Source organism: Sinohyriopsis cumingii, chromosome 6 (assembly GCF_028554795.1).
Source record: "Sinohyriopsis cumingii isolate HCF-2022 chromosome 6, ASM2855479v2, whole genome shotgun sequence".
NCBI classification, from domain to species: Eukaryota; Metazoa; Mollusca; class Bivalvia; order Unionida; family Unionidae; genus Sinohyriopsis; species Sinohyriopsis cumingii.
The window spans coordinates 71470443-71491666 of NC_142966.1; the positions used below are offsets into that span (position 1 = coordinate 71470443).

Below are 21224 nucleotides of genomic sequence, written 5' to 3' on the forward strand. Positions count from 1 at the left end.
CCAGCATCTTTATTTCACAAATAATATCTAAGGAAAGTGTGAGTAAGTGTGGCCACAAGAAAACTCTATGTAACACACACCCCACATGTTTATCCTGCAGTCACAGTAAGAGTACAGACAGCAGTCCATTTCTTGTCTGATGAGATATGGGATCTCGTGGAGAGTCCACAAACAAGTATAGAAGAAGTTATCTTCATCTTTGTCAGAGTTTCCCAGGTTCTCTTTCTATGAGTCCCTTGGGTCTCAGAGAAAGGTTACTGAAGTCTCCTCTGAGTCTCCTAGGATTACTGGGCCTCCTCCCAAGGGAAGGTATAAATAATAAATAATAAATATATAAAAGTTGCCCCCTCTGAAGAGGGAGGAGCAGTACTGTCCCCATTCATTAAGGGCAGAGAGTTGCACCCACCCAAATGGGAAGGAGCCGCACCCTCTCTTTACCATTAGGATAGAGCAAGTCATGTCATCCCCTTTTGTTGGAGCAGCACCCACTTGCATCCAAATGGCAAAGAGTGAGTTGCACCTCCCATGAGGGGGAGCAGCATCCTGAACTGACCCACTGTTTAGTAAGGGCCAATTGTGAGTAATGACTCTCTCATAAGGATGGAGCAGCACCCTTTTCTTCACATGGACTAGTCCTCTGAGAAAGGAAGGGCAAAGATCTGAGTCTTATGAATTCTTTGATGGATTTTTGAACAGATCTGAGTTGCCAATAGAGACCTTGTCCTGTGACTGGGCACCGGGTCTTGGGAGCCAGTATGATACAGAGATAGGGTTCGGATAGAGGTAACCTCACCAGGCTACCATTTCAACCAGACAGGGGATTGGGAATGTGCTCAATACCCTTATAGTATATGGGGTTTTCTCAGCAAGGAAACTATTGGCCCTTTCCCTACACTCAACCATGGATATTTAGTAAGGTCATACCTGCAGGTTTTAGACCTACTTCATCTTACAAGGTTGGGTCTAAAATGAGGGAGTGGACAAACTTTCCACAAAATGGTCCAGGCAGGTGGAAAATTGCCCTGAGCCACCAGCAGGGGTCACTGCTTTAAACAGTCTATTAACTTAATGGGAGGAGTTTCCAGATCAAATTTCTCAAGTAGAGATACACCAGGCCTTTTAGTCCTGCCTCCCAGGAGAGAGTACAGAATGAAGATGTCATTTCTGTCCTCATTAAAGCCAGTGATTGTTTATACAAAGTAGGCTGATGTGGCACCCCCACCCTTTGGGTCCACTACCCTTTCTCAACCTTCAGTTGATTGCAATAGACAAGATGTTAAAAGACCAATCTCCAACCTTCTATTCCTGGATTTTCCTGCATCTGGAGTACCTCTGATTATGTTTTGGATGGGGAGGTCTTCCAATTCAGACCTATTCAGACTAGTCTCTGCATCTGGAGCTTCTACCAGCATCATGGGAGCAGTTGCAACCCATTTAAGGACATTAGGTATCCCAGTCCTCTAATATTTTGATGATTGAGCCACAATGGCAATATTGAGTCAGTGAGACTAGACCTGTCTCACTGTAGGTCCACAATAATTAGGCATGTTCTTCTGTCACACTTACAGAAATCAAAGTTCAATCCATCTCAAGATTTTGTCAACTTGGGGATGAATTTTCTCACAAACTGTTTGTGTGTGTGTGTGTGATTTGGATTTTTAATGTAGCTTTAACAGACATGTAGCATGATGCCCTACCCAGTCACATTATCCTGACACCAGGCCAAGAAGTCCTAACACTAACCTTTTAATGCTGAGCACCTAGCATGGCAGCCACTAGTACCATTTATATAAGTCATTGATATGACTTATCTGGTGTTCGAACCCACAACCTCCAACATCTGAGGTGAACTCTCTAACCACTCAGACCACTGGAGCTGTCAGCTGGGTGTTAGTCAGTGACCCTCTGGACAGAACAGATAAGTTCTTGTCTCTATTGGAGATGCTAAGAGTAAAGACTGAGTTGACAGTTCAACTTTTTCTCTCTTTGGGGACCTTGAACACCACAGAGGACCAGATTACCAGGCTGGCTTCACTTGCCTTGCTCCAGTTTCTAAATTAATCAGTTTAGAAACTGTACATGGTCCCATTGAATGCTCCAATTTCTCTTTGTTGGAATTTCCTCTACCATCTAAAATTGGTGGGTAAATCTTCCAGCCAGAATCCCCACCCCCACTCTTACCTGTTCACAGATGCTTCAGATTAAGAGTGGGTGATCATCAAGAGCTGGATGGTCTGATTCTTCATGGTCTCAGGAAGAGTCTACCTTCCACATCATCAATGTGGAAATGAAGGCAGTATTCTTAGTCCTTCAATAATACATCCGGCAAATAAGAAGTCACTGAGTCATGGTCTCCTCCAACAACACATTAGTGGTAGCATATCTCAGGAGACAAGGAGATACAGATTGGTCTCTCTACCTATCTGTAGCAGACTTTCTGTTCCACTTTTGGGGGACTCTCTTGGACTTGTTTGAAACCAAGCTGAAAAAGAAGCTCACATTTTACATTTCTCCAATCCCTGACCATTTGTCCCAGGCAGTGGACACCTTCAACCATCTTTCAAGATGATCCCATCAGTCTTACAGAAAGTCAGGCACTCCATGGCTCAGCTCATTTGTATTGCTCCTTTGTGGCCCAAGCAGTTGTGGTTCAATGATTTTCTCAGTCTGGTGGACCATCCCAGGACCTTACCATAGAGGAGAGGTACCTTCTGTTGCAGCACAGGGGCTATCTCCTACACAGCAGCTCATCTCAAATGATATATCAATAAAGAAAAGTTTTTAGCCAAGTTACCAAGTGCATCATTCGTCAAGAAGATAACTCTTTTGGATACATGATGGCAAGTGCAGAATCTAATGTGATTGGTGTAGTAGAAAATGTGTCAATCCTGTCTGTCCCTCTCTGAGTGCAGTAGCTGATTTGTTTTGTTTTCTTCTTCCATTTCAAAGAGAAACAATGCATAGTTTCTGCTGTTAAGGGCTATCAAGCAGCCATTGTGAACGTGCACAAATTTTCAAAAAGGCCTTGCTATTAGGATGGATTCTCACTTAGCAGACCTGATAAGATATTTTGAAATGCAGAGTCCAGTGTCTTGTTCTCTAATGCCTAATGGAGTCTCTCTTGTGTCTTGTGGTTACTAAATAAATCCCCCTATGGACATTTGGGTGTAGTTTCCTTTGAGCACCTTATCCTGAAGACAGTTTTCTTGCTAGTCTTTGCACCTGTGAGATGAAGTTTCCATGTCCTATCCATAGAGCAGGGTTGTGTCATGTTCAGTAGGAATTACAAGTTAGTTTGTCTCCTATGCCAACCAGGTTTCTTTTAGCAAAATCAAACTGCTTCCTTCAGTTGCTGCATTCCCAGTTGAGATACCCAGTCTCAGCTGTATCTTTGCTGGGGTTGACCAAGATAGACTTTTATGTCTAGTTAAAGTTCTACATTTTTGCTTGGCAGTGAGATAGGAAAGGTCAGCTGGTATTTCAGCTTCTACTATTTCTAGGTGGATTACTGATAGGGACCTGTCTAAAGTCTGAAAATTAAAGACCATGATGTTCATGCCAGTGCTGCCTTATGGGTCTGTGTAATTCATTCAACTTTGGAGGATGTGATGAAAGCCACACTTCAGCATTCTCAATAGTTTCCTTTTTGCTTGTTATTCCATCAAAAGCAATGATATTTTATCACATAGGCCCAATCACTGTTGCTCAAGTGGCCCAAGTGGATTCCATCCAGCAGTAGTCTGAGGATGAGTATTTCTATTTTTATTAGGAATTTTGGGATCATAGGACCTCCCACAAACCTATCAGATTCAGCTATACAGTAGCAACATGTATGGTATTACTGATATTAAAATGTAATTTGTGGGGGGACAACTTTTAACGATGCATTACTTCCCTGTTCCTTTTGCCAGATTCCCTCCTGCCTCCTTGCACAGATGTCCCACCTTAGGCTGCTCCCTTAAAATAATTAATCATACATGTCCAAGTTTGGGGGGGGGTCTCATGCAGGGCTGATAAAGTTCTCTGGAAAATTCATGTTCACTCTAATGGGAGGACAGAATTTTCATCATTGGGTCATTTATTTTCCTCCCAGAAAAGTACTACCTATGCAACTGCAATAGATAAGTACATGTATTACATTATTAAAATTAATTTTACCCCACCACCCACCCACCCACCTACCCACCCCACCAAAATATCTACTTTTCTTCAGGAGTGGCACCTTGAAAAGTAGCTAACAATGGTTGATGTTTACTGCAGGGATTGAGATGTTCTATACAGATGATGTACAGGCATCCAAATACTTCCACTGAATGCAGTACAGGCATCCAAATACTTCCACTGAATGCAGTACAGGCATCCAAATACTTCCACTGAATGCAGTACAGGCATCCAAATACTTTCACTGAATGCAGTACAGGCATCCAAATACTTCCATTGAATGCAGTACAGGCATCCAAATACTTCCGCTGAATGCAGTACAGACATCCAAATACTTCCATTGAATGCAGTACAGGCATCCAAATACTTCCGCTGAATGCAGTAGAGGCATCAAGATGCTCTTGTGCAATGTAGAGGTTTAAATTATACAAGTCCGGTGAGCAGTGTCATAAGCTGAAAATGTACAAGCAGCAAGTCCTTGTTTAGAAAACAAGCGTCACTTGTATCATTATGTGAAACCCTTGTAGCATACACATTCCTGGAATGAGTGAAAACAGGGCTTTTCCTTTTCTCTCCATCTTTCTTTGAATTATTCACAAAGCATAAGGTTTTAAAAATATTGTTATGACCTTTTTGTTTCATTTTTTTCTTGGTTTTGACTGAAATGGCTTGTTGTTGTTGTTGTTGTTGTAGGGTTTAACGCCATTTTTCAGCACACGATAGGCTATACATGGCGGCCAGTATTAATGGTGGAGGAAGAACCCGGGAAAACCCCAGAAAGAACCACCGACCCACGAGAAGCTACTGGCAAGCTTTCTCACATACCCACATTAGCCGAATCCGAGACTCGAACCCACGCAGACAGAGGTGAGATGGCAGTGATCCGTAACGGAGAGCGCTTTAGACCACTCCGCCACTCGGGGCCCCGACTGAAATGGCTAAGCATTTTCCAAATTAGTTTAGAATCCTATCTTTCAGATGGCTAAGTTGGGCAAACACTTCAAAAGTTTACAAGTTATAATGCTTGAATATCATTACATGTTTATTGTCAATACATATTGTGTCATTGACTGTCAAATTTAATCATGTGCATGTTTTCACCTGTAAAATTGTTCTTTCTGTCAACATTGAATAATAATATTTACCCTTTTTATTTTATGAAGAGTTACTGACAATATATACTATGCATGGACTTTTAAAGAGTACTTTAAAGGCATTTTTCAACTAATTTCATTTTGCATTTAAATGATAGGTGGCATCGAAACTAAATTTCAAGATCAAAGTGGGCAAAGGTATCACCATCACATGGAAAACAAACCTGGTGGATGGCAAGCTTTACGTTGAGATTCCTGATATGATATCAAATGAAAGGTAAGATCATTGATCAGACACTAAATGGTTGGACACAGTTACACTGAAACAAACATTCAAATGCCAATCAGTTAGGAAATAAATAGCATAACTTTCTGTATTTGTATTTCACATTTAAATGAAGAATCATTAATATTCTTTCTTTTAATTTAAGAAACAGTAGTGAGGAAGACTAAAGTTTTACATTGTTTGTTCTGTAAGTTCACTGATCAGATCTTTATACAAATTGCTATAAAAATATACAGCTGTAAAGGTGCCATTAGGTAATTGGATTGAGTGTCATAATGATGGAAAACTTCCAACTTGATCTTCTTTACTTAAATTACAATTTTCATGGAATCCCTTGTTGTTTTTCATCGATGTTTAGAACGATAATTTTGGGCAAGAGTGTAAGTGCCCTGCAAAATTTGTAGCTTGTCCCAGACTGCCTGGATTGTTCTATTTTCTATTTTGGACTATTGAGTCAAAGCCAGTAATTAATACATGAATAGTTTAAAAGCTTTTGTATATTGGGTCTTTGTCGTGACAATCATCAGCTGAATGTGGTGACATTATTGCCCAAAAAAAAAGTTTTTTTGATATACATTTTATAATATATTTATTTATAAGTGACAGAAGTAGTTAAGTGATGGTGGTGTATTTTGTTAATTTGTTGCTATTGTTTTAGTAAGTGAGCACAGTGCTTATTTGGTCAAGAACTTATTCGGTTTTTAAAAAGCTCCTATCTCTTTTGTTCTCTTATTAGTGGTAAAACTTTGTATTTTCTTTTCCTTTTCCACAGCCTAGTTACTCTCTTAGAGTATGCAGAAGAAAAGCTGAAATGCAGTCATGTCATTCTCTGTTTAAACAGAAACAGAACTGACCGAGGTAACTTCACTTTTTCATGTGTAAGAGTATCATTTGGAGATGTTATTTTAATCATATAATTGTCTAGCGCCAATATCTTGCAATTATAGTCTGACTATACATCCCCGTTTGTTTGTACCTCCCTACCGATTTCAATAACGAAAATGTTTAATGTGATAAAAAGTGCACAGAACTAAGTCAATTGAATCATGGATTTATAATTTCTAAGCTGACTGACCAGAATGGCACTAATGCTGGCATCTCTTGCACCCTTTCATGCTTAACGGACTTTCCATACTAACACGGCACCATCTTGCATACACTATAGGCAAGTTTATTTCCATCAGACAACATGATGATGTAGTTCATCCTGTTCAGCAAACATTACGTTGAGAGTTTGGAATTATATCCCTTTGCACACTTGAACATATAATTAAACCGCTTGTTAAATCCACGCAAATTTGTTGTTGTCATTATTTTCCTTTGCTTGATTCAACATTGTAAATATTGGAAAACAAACAACTTATGTATGTACATCTGTAGTCCTGACACACCCATTTGCTGAAAATGGACTTGTCCAGGAACTGGAAATGGATCCGAACATGTCTGTCTGTTACATTGAAAACTTCCATTAAGCATGAAACGCGCAGACAATCATAATGTTAGGGCCACTCTACTCACAGTCAGGTTAGAAACTATAAATTAATGAATGAATTGACCAAGTTCCTTGCACTTTTTATCACAGTAAAGGTTTCTGTTATTTAAATTGGTAGAGGGGTACAAACAAACAGGTTTGTATTGTCAGACTATAGTTGCCTGACTTTGCCAAGATAGATATTGACATGTTTGATTGCATGTATTACCAGAAAAGGGTTGAAATATGGAATTTTCTGTCTGAGTCTGGCTACTATTTGGCTTTTGCCATTATCAGTCTGAAATATTTTCTTTCAAAATCTGCAAGTTTTCTCTCAAATTATATTCAAACTTAGGAACGTTTGATTTATTTATAAATCCCTCATAGCTGTGTTTTCCTTTCAAGAATTTAGTCAATTAAACAATGTCTGTAATAAATTACACCAGTGGATATCAGGGACTTAAAAGACAAAAATCTGCAGACATTAGTACAAACCTCTATATATTGAGTCACAAATGTTTGGTCAAACTAAATCGCCATTTGAAAATTTGGCAATTGCAATTGCCAACATAGAATTCCTGTTTTGATAATTTACTTAAAAATTTTTGTCTGTTTCCTTTCATATAACAACAGTGATTGGTTAGAAAGAGGAGGGCCAAAACATATATTGATGGCTAAATTAGAACTTGGGGCAACATTTGTCTTCATTGCCAAAATGATATTGGATCAGTAGACTTAAAAGTTAGATCCCATCATTCCCAACAAAACAAGTAACTTGTGAACATTGGTTAAAATAAGTATTGGAGATTAGTATTTAAATTCATAAAAGTGGTTCAGTTTACCACATGTTATTCCAGATTCTGTGCACACAACAATTTCCATGGCTTTATTATCTGGACAAAGTTCGTGCTCAAATTCCAAAGATTTGAGATACCTATTTATTCATTTATTTTTTCTTTCTTTTTTTATAGCCGATTTGATTCGGACATTCATGTTCCTGGGGTTTGGTGTTGCTCAACCTGGCAATCCATTAGTACCAAAGGCAAAAGATTTCCTGTTTTTGGTCTACGCCATTGATAGCTGTGACTCTTAACTTGGATTTACAACTTTAATGTTACCTTGAGGTGAACTGTCCTTTATCTAGGACCTCGCATCCTTTTTGCTAAATGCTTTATTTCATTACAGGATTTACAACTTATCTGCATTAAAAATGTCATCAGCAGTTTTCTCTAGTGTGCATATTTGGTGAAACTCAAGATTGAAAAATTGTACACCTTATTCTACTTTGTATATTGTAGGCGATTGTATGCATTCATCTGAATTACATATTTATAGTCAATAGCTAAAGAACATTGAAATAGAGGATTAGCTGTTTTCAGTGCCTCTGTATATTATCACACTAATAATTTATTGAAAGTTTGAAGTAGTATAACTCATACATGCCAACCATTACATTTTGTTCACTAAATTATGCCTTACTCGTAAACGTATATGGATTACGCTTTTTCGGTATATCCATCTTCAAAAAAAAAAAATTGTTTTCTCGTTTTTATTAACATCCCATTAATCCCACAGACCGTATTTTAGAAAAGATGGCTTCTACATAACTACGATATAAGAGTACGCTCCTCCATGCACTTTCCTAACGGTATTATGTTCTATTTATAGCAACTATCCTATTGCCCAGAAACATGCTGGTTCTACTTTCAAACTTTTGACTTCGTATTCTATTTGTAGCAGCTGTATGGCATAGTGAGGAGAGAAGAGACTGGTTATCTAATTTTTAATCTTTACTCGCAGATTCTTTTTCCTAATTTATATTTAGTACAGAACCAGTCTATATGTATTTGCCGCTAAAAAGTATAATTTATTTTAGTTGATGCGTGTATGAGAGCAAAAATGCCTCCTTTCAAATAATTTCACAGATGGATTAGAAAAAGACCAAAAATAAACAAAACTTAAAATAACAGAATCCTCCAAAGATGAGGACACGAGGGCAGCATCAAGTGACGTCTATTGCAGGCCGTGTGGAAATAATTTTACTATTTGGCGCTTAAAGTCTTCAAATGTATTCTAGTCGATGTTTGTGTTAGAGCACATATATTTTTTTCCAAGAATTTCACATAATACAGCGTTATGAATGGCATAATACAGCATTCCATTCTCGGGCACAGGGGCTCGTATCGTTGCTTAAAATTGACCTGTCATATATCATTGTACTATATAGTACATGTATGACAGGTGACGTCAGTTTTAAGCAACGATACAAGTCCCTGTGTTATAGGGCAGCATCATGCTCATTGCAGTCTATGCGGAAACGATTTTAATATTGGGCATGGTGGTAAATTTTATGTGGAGAAACACTTGAAAACAAAGAAACACATTGAATTAGCTCGTCTTAAAACTCCAATACTAAGGTAACTTCTTATCTACAGCAGAACTAAAGTGCGGACATGAATGTTATAAATGCAGAGGTGTTATTTACCAAGTTCTTAATAGAAAGATAACAAAGATCTTGCTAATGGTGCAGAAGCAAGAGAATTCATAGAACACAATTCTACTCTAGCTGTGAAGGTGTTTTATGATAATGTTAGAGATTATTATGCTACAGCCTGTGATTACATGCTCCAGAAATTCCTCTATGGAGATGGTGTGCAAAGCATTCATGGTCTCAGCTGGTACAAAGTGTTTTAAAATACAACATGAAAATCTGTTGCTTTCAAAAGCTAAAAAGTGCTACATATGAAAACTTTAAGCAGAAAAGGATGTTAAAAGACGAGAGGGGCAAATAAATGATTGTTTATTGAATTTTTAGCATGTTATATGTGGATTCCTCTTTTTCTACTTGGATTCCTCTTTTTATCCACTTGGATTACACTTTTTCCTCGTCCGGGGTTGGCATGTATGATAACTGATGGTAGTATGTTCCTGTCGATTGAGCATTTTTCTGATATGGCTGTAAAATTGAAATGTTTTTAAACTCTTTCAAGATAGAAACCACTGCTATGTACACTGTTGCTTTTTTGGTTAACAATATATCACTTCTTTTTGAGGCATTACATGTAATTAATTGTGGGGGCAATTTTTCGGATCTTGTTTTGATTTTATGTTCTAGAATTTCCTGTTTAGATATTTTCTCCTGTTTATCAACATTCAGTATTTATGGTAAACATTCATCATCCTTTCTTGATTTCTTGAGTACACCTACTTTTGCAGCCATATACATTAACTTGTTGCCTTCTCTCATGATATGTACGTTAATATAAACATTTTTAGAATTGAAAGCAACGTACAAAAAATAATCTAAGGCAACAAAATTATGTTACAGCTCAATTTTTTGGAACCCCAAGTTGTGGTGGGGCTGGAGAGAGAGAATGGAGAGGATTAAGAAAATATCCTCCACCATCGCTCTGCATGTTGTGATGGAGTGGTCACGATGGCTCACTTAGAATTACTCTGCATGCAGAGCTTTCTCGCATAATGATGGATGACCACTGCAGAATGGACATGGTCTCTATTAAATGGGCATGGTTTACTGTATGATCTCTGCAATCATGCTTTTTTGAGGTTCATAGGGAGAGAGAGTGGTTCTGATGGATCTACATACATCAATATCAGCTGATTATAACATTTCCTGGTTCTGCTGAAGATAATGTAATAGATAGAATGCCAATCAAATATTAGATATTATTAACTTAGTTGCAATACCTCGCAAACTGTATTAAAACCACTGTACATTTTTTTCATCTAGAAAAGGCTGATCAACATCTTTTGCAATAAGTTGATGTTTTTACTTTATTTAAAGAAATCTGAACAAACTTGCACACAGATTTGAGAAGAGGCACACCTTTTTGAACTTCTCTTGAACAGTAGTTTATTCTACTTTTGAAACATCAGCGCAGTCCTCTGAAGGATGCACAGTTAAATTCCAGATGACAGCCACTTCTGTTTAACAAAAACCAACAACAATATTATTATTCATTTCAGCAGTACATTGAGGTTAGATTAATTATGAACAATTACCAAACTTTGGTTGTTAATTAGGGGACTATAATTTGAACTATTAAACATGCCAAGTCAGGTGGCTTTTTGTGTTCTAAATGCACCTTTCCCAAGCTGAAATTGACATCTTCTGCTGCTAACAGTTTACAGCAGTGTTTACAATGGTCACTGCCTTGATTGCTGCTGAATAAGCATCTTAAGAAGGGGGGATGTAAATGCTTGAAAACTGTTTTGTGGCATAGAATGAGCACTATGCCATCCCTTGTTTTACTTTAAACAAATTCTTCTTGTGATTAATGAAAGAATTAAAAATAGCCCAGTCAGAAAGAACAATTTAGCCTTGTTAATTAAATAACCAGTCCTTCACAATACACGTGGGTCAGAATTTAACTAGGTCAAAGTTGTATACATGTATGTTCAACCTCATAATGGATCCATTACTGCTTAAGGACAGAACATGTGGTTCGCATTTAAGTGTAAATTTAGTTTTCTGTTGTTTGCATTTTTAAACAAAGTGGCTATTATCTGGAATTAATTTGTCATACCTCAGGATTACTTTTCGTGATTGAACAGTGGGTCAAATTTACACTGTTCAAGAGAAGCTCAACAAGGTGTCTCTTGTCATGTCAGTGAATGAGTTTGTTAAGATTTCTTTAAATAAAGTTAAAGCAGTAACTTATTTCAAAATAAGTCGATAAGTATTTTATAAATGCACTGAATATACAAAGCTTTGAAATTATTTTTTATTGTCCATTTATTTATATAATCAAACAAAGATCACTGATTGTTGTAATGGTATCTGGTTGTAAATCACTCCTGACATCTTGGTCTATCCATGGGTTTTCTTCATTCATCGGCTGTTCAGATGTTAAGCAGTAAAGTCATTCAGCCCTTCCACAGTGGATATGCCGTCAGTGTGCTGGCTGACGCACAGCAGTAATTTGTAGGTATTTATCTTGCCATCACAGATCATTATTATGGTGCAAAAGTGGAGGGGATTACGTCCCACACCATGATGTGTGGGGTTCTGAAAATTCACATGAGCTGTACTGTACCCTCAAAGTTGAGATGAAGGCACTTTATTTCTTGTGTTATCTTTTTGTGATTTTTTTTGTCTGAGATTAACACCTTGAGCATTGCTTTGTTTTCTTAATTTAACCTTTTTTATTGTTTCTTGATTGCTGTCTCAGCATGCTTTGATGAAATTGCTCAGACAAAAGAAAGTGATAGCTGTGTTGAAAGAAATTTACCAGTTAATTCTTGTTTGCCAATACAACATTTCAACTATTTGTATCAGTGCTAATTGATGTGCTGAAATAAAACTTCATTAAAATGAATACCTTCTGTCTTTCTTTCTTTCTTTCATTCTTTCTTTCTTTCTTTCATTCTCTCTCCATCCCTTCAGTAGTAGTTAATATCACATGAGCTTATATTGTGCCATATGTGTTGTTTGTTATAAATTATTGTTTGTTTGGGTGGTTGTGTTGTATATTATAAATTCTTTTTTGTTTGCGATTTTTTCTTGACATGTGAATGATGAGACATGGGTATCATTTTTTAAGGTTAATTTTTTTGTCAACAAGGTTAAGTTCCTTTATTTTGCATCAGTTCCTGTATTCAACTGAAATTCTAATAAGAATTACTGAATGCCTAAAGTTTGTACCATGACCTGCCTGGATTCCATGAATTTTATTCTTGAAACTCCTGCTCAAAGTCCCAAAATTGTTATAGTCTTTAACTTTAATAAAAATTTAGCTAGAATTACAAAACCTATAGGCCTGTCTTTTTAGGGCTCAGACATTCAAGATCACTGACGAAAAGAAGAAAATCGATTCTACACAATACAGTGTTAGTATTTAATGGTCATATTTATTTTGAAGGATTTACCTTCCTAATTTTTATGTGCAGTTTTAGCTCTACTGATCGATCACCAGTCAATCTTAATGGGATGGCCAGTTCTTTGTGGCCTGTTCATTTGCACAAAATTGCTACTCCAACACTTGGAGGATTGCCATCAGACTTTACACACACAATCATCCCATGGTTTAACTTGTACTAAATAAAAATGGTATATCTTGGACATCCAATATGGCCACACAGCAGTTATCTTGATGTTATTCTGGCCCTAAATGAAAATTATGCTGATCTGATGTCCAGTATGGCTGCTGTAGTGGCCATATGGAAAAGTTTATAAACTACTTTAGAAGAATGGATGGTCATATCAACTTGGGGTTTTCACTAAAATACTTCTATCCTGTCTGGTTGGTTCTAAATGGAAATAGTGCTAAAAAGATGTCAAATATGGTGACCATCTTGAAAATATTGTTATTGCTCCTCCATTTTATTGGAAAGTAATATTGACATGGGATATTCACCAGTGTACTACTTAATGCTGCCAATCTAACCTCATCCATGGGAGTCACTAATTTATCTGAGTGGATGGTCACATCAACGGGGAGTTTCCTGCAAAAGTCATCAAATGGTATCTAGTTTGTCCTAAATGGTGTAGATTTTACATCCAATATGGCTTCCAACCTTGTTAATTTGAAAATCTTGTCACTCAAGAATCTGAGATGATTTCGACACTAAGCAGTTTGAAAGAAGAAATGGTCTTGAGTTCCTGGAAATTTGTTTCAGACAGTAGAGTGCAAGTCCATTTGACACTCTTGTTAACACTGGTACAGTTTTGTTTTTGAACAGTTTAGAATTGTGCTTAATATTTCATAAAATTTAGTGTAGAGTAACCATTTCTCACTTCTTAGTTGTAACCCTGATAGAACAAGCTTCCAATCCAACAGTCTATACTATTGGTGATGAAGAAATTAGCCTTTACTCTTCGATGATGTGATTTGACCTTTAATGTATGGAAAACAGGAAGCAACATGTGGCCCCGTATACTTTGATAAGCTTATGAATTATGTGAGAATGACTTCCAGGAGTTTTAAATGTATGTAAGAATTCTGACTGAAAAGAAATTTCTCATCACTGTCTACCTGAAAATGTGCAAGATACTTCTTTGAAAACAAAAAGGGGTTATCGGTGTCTTTACTTATATCGAATGAATATTTGCCACGCGATTTCTGGCTTTGTATGGTTTATTTCCATTTTTTAGCACATGATAGACTACACAAGGTGGCCAGCATATTTGGTAGGGAAAGAACCAATGATCTACAGTAAGCTACTGGCAATCTTTTTCACACCGATATTGATCGAGCCAAGACTCAAGCTCATGCGGACAGAGGTGATATGTGTGATTGATTTGTAAAGACCAGCCACCCACCCATGACCCCCCACTTGCCTTCTGATAATTGTTTGGCAGGCTGTATCGGTGATATGGAGCTCTCAGCCTCTATCAAATTGGGAAAGATACATCTTGATGGTCAAAATGATAATATGTTGATGCATGGGCTTCATAGAAGGTATTTCTGAGGTTAGAGTAATGATCCAACGGGTATAGGTCTAGATAGGAATCTAGAACTGAGAAGATCCAGGAAGATTATGGCATGAGATGAGAAGAAGCGATCTCATTAGTAGATCCAGTTTATTACTCATGAGCCTGGTTGAGATCAAGGGTGGTCGACAAAAATGTAGATAGCCTGTTATATGATGAGTTGGTTTGGAGACAAGAAGATTGAGGGCAAAAGCTTTAAGTAAGAGTGTGACCCTGCACGAAGGTGCAGTATGTAATCCGTAGCATTTGGATCATTAATGACAGTCATGCATTTATATGGAACGTTCACACATTAAAGGTCCTTACATGGTTCTGAAGCAGTGGGATCACAGGCTAAAGGTGGATGTTTACATTGATTAATCCAGCAGTTATTAACATACTGCAATTATGATCATAGATGATTCGATGAAATATTCTTTATGCAGAGAAACACTAAGAAAAGAAGACGTTCATATGACACTTGACATGGACTTTTTTATATACCTCAAATTATTAAAATTAAATTTGTATTCTTGAATTCTCAACTGTAATCAATGTAGTGTCCGGTTTACTGTGTCCAAGACAAAATTCTCTGACACAAAATAAATTGCACAAAGCAAAGATATTAAGCTGGATTTCTTTAAAACATTCATACCATCTAGGTGCTTAACTTGAAAGAATCTGATTCTCTTCTACAGTACATGTATAAACTCAAAAATGATCAAGTTCTATATCTCTATCATAAAATCTGGTTTCATATCTGTCTCTATGTTCACTTTTCTTGTTAACATTATGACTTTTGCGCGTAGGTAACATTGGCAGGTTATCACTAAATTTCTCAAAATTACATTATGATTTACATCATTATACTTAATATTTCTCACTCTAGTTCAATATTTCTCAAAATCAGAATTAGAATTACGGACGAAAAAATACTTATTGTAATATTTAACACATTGGAATGTTATTATCAATATTGGAACAAAGGTAAGGAAATTCTCAAGTTCAATGAAATCCTCAATTTTTCCATGGATATAACAGAGATAAACAAAGATAAAGCTGCATATAAGTAATTGATTCGTGTTTAATGTTTAATATTTAATAAAAAATCTCTATGAAACCTAAGCAAGTAAACAGCATTAATTTTTTTAGCTTGAACAGGTGTTTATATTACTGTAATACCAGCATCATGAGGAAAATTCAAAGGTTGTTATCATTAGCAAGGTAAGACATAATTCTTTGTGGCGGAGTTATAAAGTTGACTAAAGAAATTTGGATAGAATACTTTTGGAATCATTACAGTATCAACGTTGTGACTTTTTTAAGTAGTGAAAGCATTTAAATGCAAATAATTCAAACTGACACATAACAGTATAAGGCTTAGTAACTTACCTTTTTATGTGTCTAAATGTTCCGTTTACAACAAAGTTAAATACTATATTTTTTTCAACATATTTTAATAAGATGTTATGATCTCATTATTGGCAACAATCTGATCAAGATACTTACATTCGAGATTGTTGTCATTCATATTTATATTAGTTATTTTTATTATCTGTATTATTCGTATCAAAACAAAATGCTGTCCTGATAAGTAGAATGCCTACATTAATACATGGAAGCATTTGAAAGTTGTTTGTGCTTTTTATCTCACGGACTAATAACTCTGTTGTTTTTCTTTTTTTAATTTTATGTTGGATCTGAGTTTATCATTTAGGACAGCTGTACACATCGTTTTTATGCAATGGTATATAATCTATCTGAAATACTAGTCCGAGATTTATAGCGGTGCTGTTAGTTTGCATTGAGCATTACTGTGTGTATGAGTACGTTAACTATGCAGCAGAGATGGAATTCTTCTACTGCAGTGATGTCACACCCCCCCCCCATGGACAGTGTGGTGCAAAAGAAAACAACAGTCGGGGTTGGGAGTGGAGGGTTCAAGCACCCTGAATTTAATGTTTAAAGCATTTACACCAACTCAACAGAAAAGACTGTCTTGTGGAGATTTAGGCTACTCAACTTTCAACTATATATTTTATGAATCTATCAAGCTCCTTCATTTAATCTTGTTCTCAATAAACATGGGGACAGAATAGTTCCTTCAAATGTCTTCCACGTACAAGCCGTCTGCTTATTATTATGCTAAATCCGTCAATACTACGAGTAGCTGATGGAATTCTAGAATGCGACAACCGAAGAGCTCCATGTGAAGCCTTATAAATTTTAATCGAATAATATTGTGCTCATCATCATCATCATCATCATTATCCGTTCCGTAGTATGGTATACCATTGGGGCACCACACAAGACCGAACAACCAGCTTCCTCCATTCCTCTTGATTTTCCGTCTTTCTCAGTGAGTCGCTCAGTATCAAGCCTCTCCACTCTCAAATGTTATCTTCCCTCATCTTTCTTTGTCTGCCTCTCTTTATTCTTCCTTGTACAGTGCCTTGTAGAATTGTCTTGGCAAGTCCTGATGATCGTGAGACATGTCCATGCCACTGCAGTTTATGTTTGTTTTCCCCACTGTGATCAGAGGTCATCGTGAGACCCAATGGCATGTCTTATCCTTTGCCACATTTCTTCATTGGTTACATGGTCTTTGTATGTGACACCGAGGGTCTTTCGGCAACATCTCATCTCTGTGGCCTGTATCCTTTTCCCTAAGTCAGCTGTTATGGTCCATGGTTCTTAGGCGTAGAGAAATATGGAGATCACCAGTGAGTGCATCAGTCTGACCTTTGAACTGAGTACGATGTTGTTGTAGTTCCAGTTCGGCATAAGTTTTGTTAGTGCTACGGTTGTCTGTACAATCCTGGAGAGTACTTCAGGCTTCGATCCTTCATCTTTACAGTTACCTCCAAATTCTTGAAGCTGTGGACCATTTCTAGCATCGCACCTTGGTGTTGTTGGTAATCTTTTTGGTCTTCCTTGCACTGATTTCCATGACGAAGGCTGCAGAGGTTTTATGCTGCAACCCATTAAAGGAAAACTGCGGCATTCAAATCTGTTCTGACTCTATAGTAATCGTCATTATATTTTATTCTGGTATGCCAGGGATCTGTTTGGTATTATTATTCCTTTTTAGGCTACAACTTCGAAGTAATTTAATACGTAATATAAGTGTATCCCTGCCAAAGTTTATTTTCCTTGGCAGACATTAACATGCTTCATCAAAGATATCTGAAGACCTGGGGGAATGCTAGATAGAAAGTTAGTTTGAGGACCATCCTTTGCCTGGCTAATACATTGCTGGATTGCCCATTAAGCACAAGAGCACCCAACAAAATTCAAATAAAATGTTGATGATAAAAATGAATGAATTCTATGCGACCATTTCGATCTCCATATACGAATATTTTGATTTTGAATGATGACAACACTGGTATTTTTCACACCATTTTAGCTTTTAATCACTTTTGTTTAGTTTGATATTTTGTAGAGGGGGAGGCACCATAATATTGTTAGCACTCTAATTATTATTATTATATTTATTATTATTATTATTATTATTATTGTAAATACAAAGAGAGAGAGAGAGAGAATGAGCAATATACAGCACAAAAATATTTTCCTTAGAAAGATGGCTGTGCAAAGTCCTTAATTATTTGAGGGATGAAATTTAGAATATGTGGCAAGATGCTGGTTGATATGTACTAACTGTGCTCCTCCTGCCTCAATCGTAGTCACATTTTTGATCCTCCTGTATTTCTTTAAACATGTTTTTATCAATGTACGTACCTTTGGCTACATTAGTAGTTAAGTGGGACGATAGGGCAACAATGGGAATTAGCATTAAAAACACCCCTGGGACGATATAGCCTCAGTGGGAAATTTAACATTACGAAAACCCCTGGGACGATATAGCGACAAGGGAAATTAACATGGGAAATATATTTTGGGACTGTTGAGCAACAATGGGAAATTAACATGGGAATAGATAGTGGGACTGTATAGCGACAAGGGAAATTTAACATGGGATTTTTTTTAAAAATAAAAAAAATAAAAAGGGGTAGGCAATTGAAAGTCAATCTCTTTTCGAGAGATAGGAATGGCCCTGAAAAGGGCCTTTGGGTTTATGTTAATGTATCCCTTAACATAAAGAGCACCGCAATGGTCTTCTTCTTGTCCTTAGGCTACGTCTCACTGTAGGACCATAGATTAACACTCTTTTGAGGCATCCTTGACGTTCTACATAGATCCTACGTATCCATAGGTTCATGTCTGTCCTATGGACAACTGTCCAGTTGGATCGGACATACATGGGTATGTCCGTCCGGAACATCATCGAAGACACAAGCGTGGAAGATTGTACGTCGGTACACATCTTGAGGCGCCGAGTAACAGGTGAAGGAATGCAGTGAACTGCACTTATTTATAGAGAGAGGAAGGAATGAAACGTATTGAGTTCGTTGACCAATCAAAACACGCGTTACATAATTCAGTCAGCCCACATCCAATCCGAAGAGAGTAGTCTGTGACGTCACATAGTCTATATAGATTCGCTAGCGCCTGTGCACAGTCAATCCATGCGACAGTTTTTCAACATGACGGAAACTCAGAAAACGATCAATTGGGGTGTACCAGCCGTTGAGACTACACAAGGGAACCCGGACTTACTTTCAGAAGAGGTGAATTGGGATTATGTGGATTTTCTTACCTCGCAAGAATTTGTTCCAGAACCTTCGTCACCTTCTCCTTCATTACCACACGTGGAGAATTTTAGACAGAGACAGAAAGAAGAATTGGAGAAATTTATACAGCAGCAAAAGGAAGCAGAACAAGCTTTTCTCCTACAGCAACAGCAGCAAGAATAAGAGGTAAGAAAAAAAACAAGAAGAAGAAGCAGCAAAGAAACAAGAGGGTGAAAGTCAAACCGTCACGGTACTGTTGGACATTTTAGCAGAGTTAAGAAGTCTGATACAAATGTATCAGACTTCCTTATCATGACCGAAGAGAATACGACCTTCCCGAGCTAAACACTCCAGCCCTGTGACTAAGCCTACCGTACCACCCTTAGTGATTTCAACCAAATCATCACCAGAAGTAGGCCTTGGCCGCGGCAAAGGCTTAAGGCAGCTAAAGTTGATTGCTTAAATTCACCCCTACACCAAAAAGGCCCTTTTCAGGGCCACCCCTATCTCTCGAAAAGAGATTGACTTTCAATTGCCAATAACTAAAAAAGCCCCATTTACCCTATAGTACGTGTCTGTGTATGAGTGCGTGAGTATAGGTTCTTATTTTAAAATCAAAAACCCAAAGACACTTGCCTTTTATCATTAATTTATTCTTTTATAAATATTTACAATTCAATTCACAATTCACAACAAAACACTTTTAAAAATGTTCATAGACTTCTTCTGTCTCATTATTTACTCTCTCTGTTTTTTAAATTTCTTCACAGTCACAGTCTTTTCCTCTTCTACCTCCTCACTTTCTTCCCTTCTTCTTTTCTTCTCCTGTTTCTTTTTCTTTACCTGTCTGCTTTCTTCCTCCTCTTCTTCTTCCTCTGAAGAATCCCTCTATTCTTCCTCTGAAGAATCACTCTCTTCTTCTGACTCCTCTTGTTTCTTTTTTGGGCAATCTGGAGACCAGTGTCCTTTTTCTTGACAATGATTACAGGTATCTTGACTTTTGTCTCTTTTAACCCCTGTTTTGCTTTTTTGACGGCCTGGACACTCTGAAGACCAATGCCCTTTTTTCTGACAGATATAGCAAGTATCTTGACTTTTATCTCGCAAGGGCGGAGAGTAGTCCGACGGCTGGTCTGAAGAAAATTTTCTAATGACCCCTCGCAAAGCTGTGATGAAACGTTCGATCTGGAAAGTCTCTTCCATCGTTCTACTCGGTTTGAGAGTGAAATGAATAGTGAAAGGACAAGACACATACCCTTTATATACGCTGGTCTGTCATGATGATAAAGTAGCCCATGGTGTTTAAACTTTAGTCACTTGACGTTTTGCTATCAAGATGAAACGATCCAATTCATTTGAGAAGAAAGAAGAAAGTAAGAGGCAGAAACGTGATCTATCGCCTCGTACCAGGGCTGAAGTCTTGGCACAAATTCATGCCAGTGATTTTGAAGAGGACATGAGTGAACCAGAATCCAAACCCTCTAAACAAAGTTCACCACCCTTAGTTAACCCTGAAAAATACTTTTCCATTCGAGAGACAGAAAAGCGCTCCTCTAGAAAATTTAGAACCACGGCTTACACGTACAGGGTGAAGTTTAAAAATTTCAAGTCCTACTTACCGTTAGAGAAAGCAGAAGGGTACATCATAGAGATGTGGGATTCTTTACTCACCACACTCAAGTGACAATGTCAAGCCAAAGAAGACGATCACTTGAAACTTTCCATACAACACGACGGCTTGAAATCCCCTGTTTGGATCGAGTTTAGCAGCCCTGCAGAATTGACCCCTTCCAAAGTCATGGACAAAATTCAACACGTGTAACAATCCAATGACCAGTTTGACATCACCGACGGAAAAGCCACACTGTTTATGACCCACGTCTCTCCTCCTCAAGGGACCGGACAACGCAAAAGACCTTATTGGTGAACGACCTTCGCAGCATTAAGCGTAGCCTCCTCCAAATTCACAACCCTCAAGACCAGATGTGTTTAGCCAGGGCTATCGTGGTGGGACGAACCTATGCCAACAAGAACGACACGGTAGAATGGAAAAGAGCCTGGAAAACTATTCAAAAATCGGACCGAGCCAAACAACAAAACGAAGCAGAACTCCTGTTGCAACAAGCTGGTCTGTCCACAGATA

At 37.6% G+C, this 21224-nt stretch overlaps 1 protein-coding gene across 2 annotated transcripts in view; it reads left to right on the plus strand.

Moving 5' to 3' along the window:
• The window catches only part of LOC149797178 (uncharacterized), a 44620-nt gene extending 32269 nt beyond the window's left edge, over nucleotides 1–12351 (plus strand). Inside the window, exons 6-8 of one of the 2 annotated variants that reach the window (XM_089961862.1) lie at nucleotides 5414–5532; nucleotides 6314–6399; nucleotides 7984–12351. In XM_089961862.1, coding sequence (XP_089817988.1) covers nucleotides 5414–5532; nucleotides 6314–6399; nucleotides 7984–8105 — 327 coding nt within the window. In that variant the 3' untranslated portion in view covers nucleotides 8106–12351. The remainder of the gene's footprint in view (nucleotides 1–5413; nucleotides 5533–6313; nucleotides 6400–7983) is intronic. The other variant, XM_089961863.1, reaches the window with a different exon arrangement.
• The last annotated feature ends 8873 nt before the right edge of the window (nucleotides 12352–21224 follow it).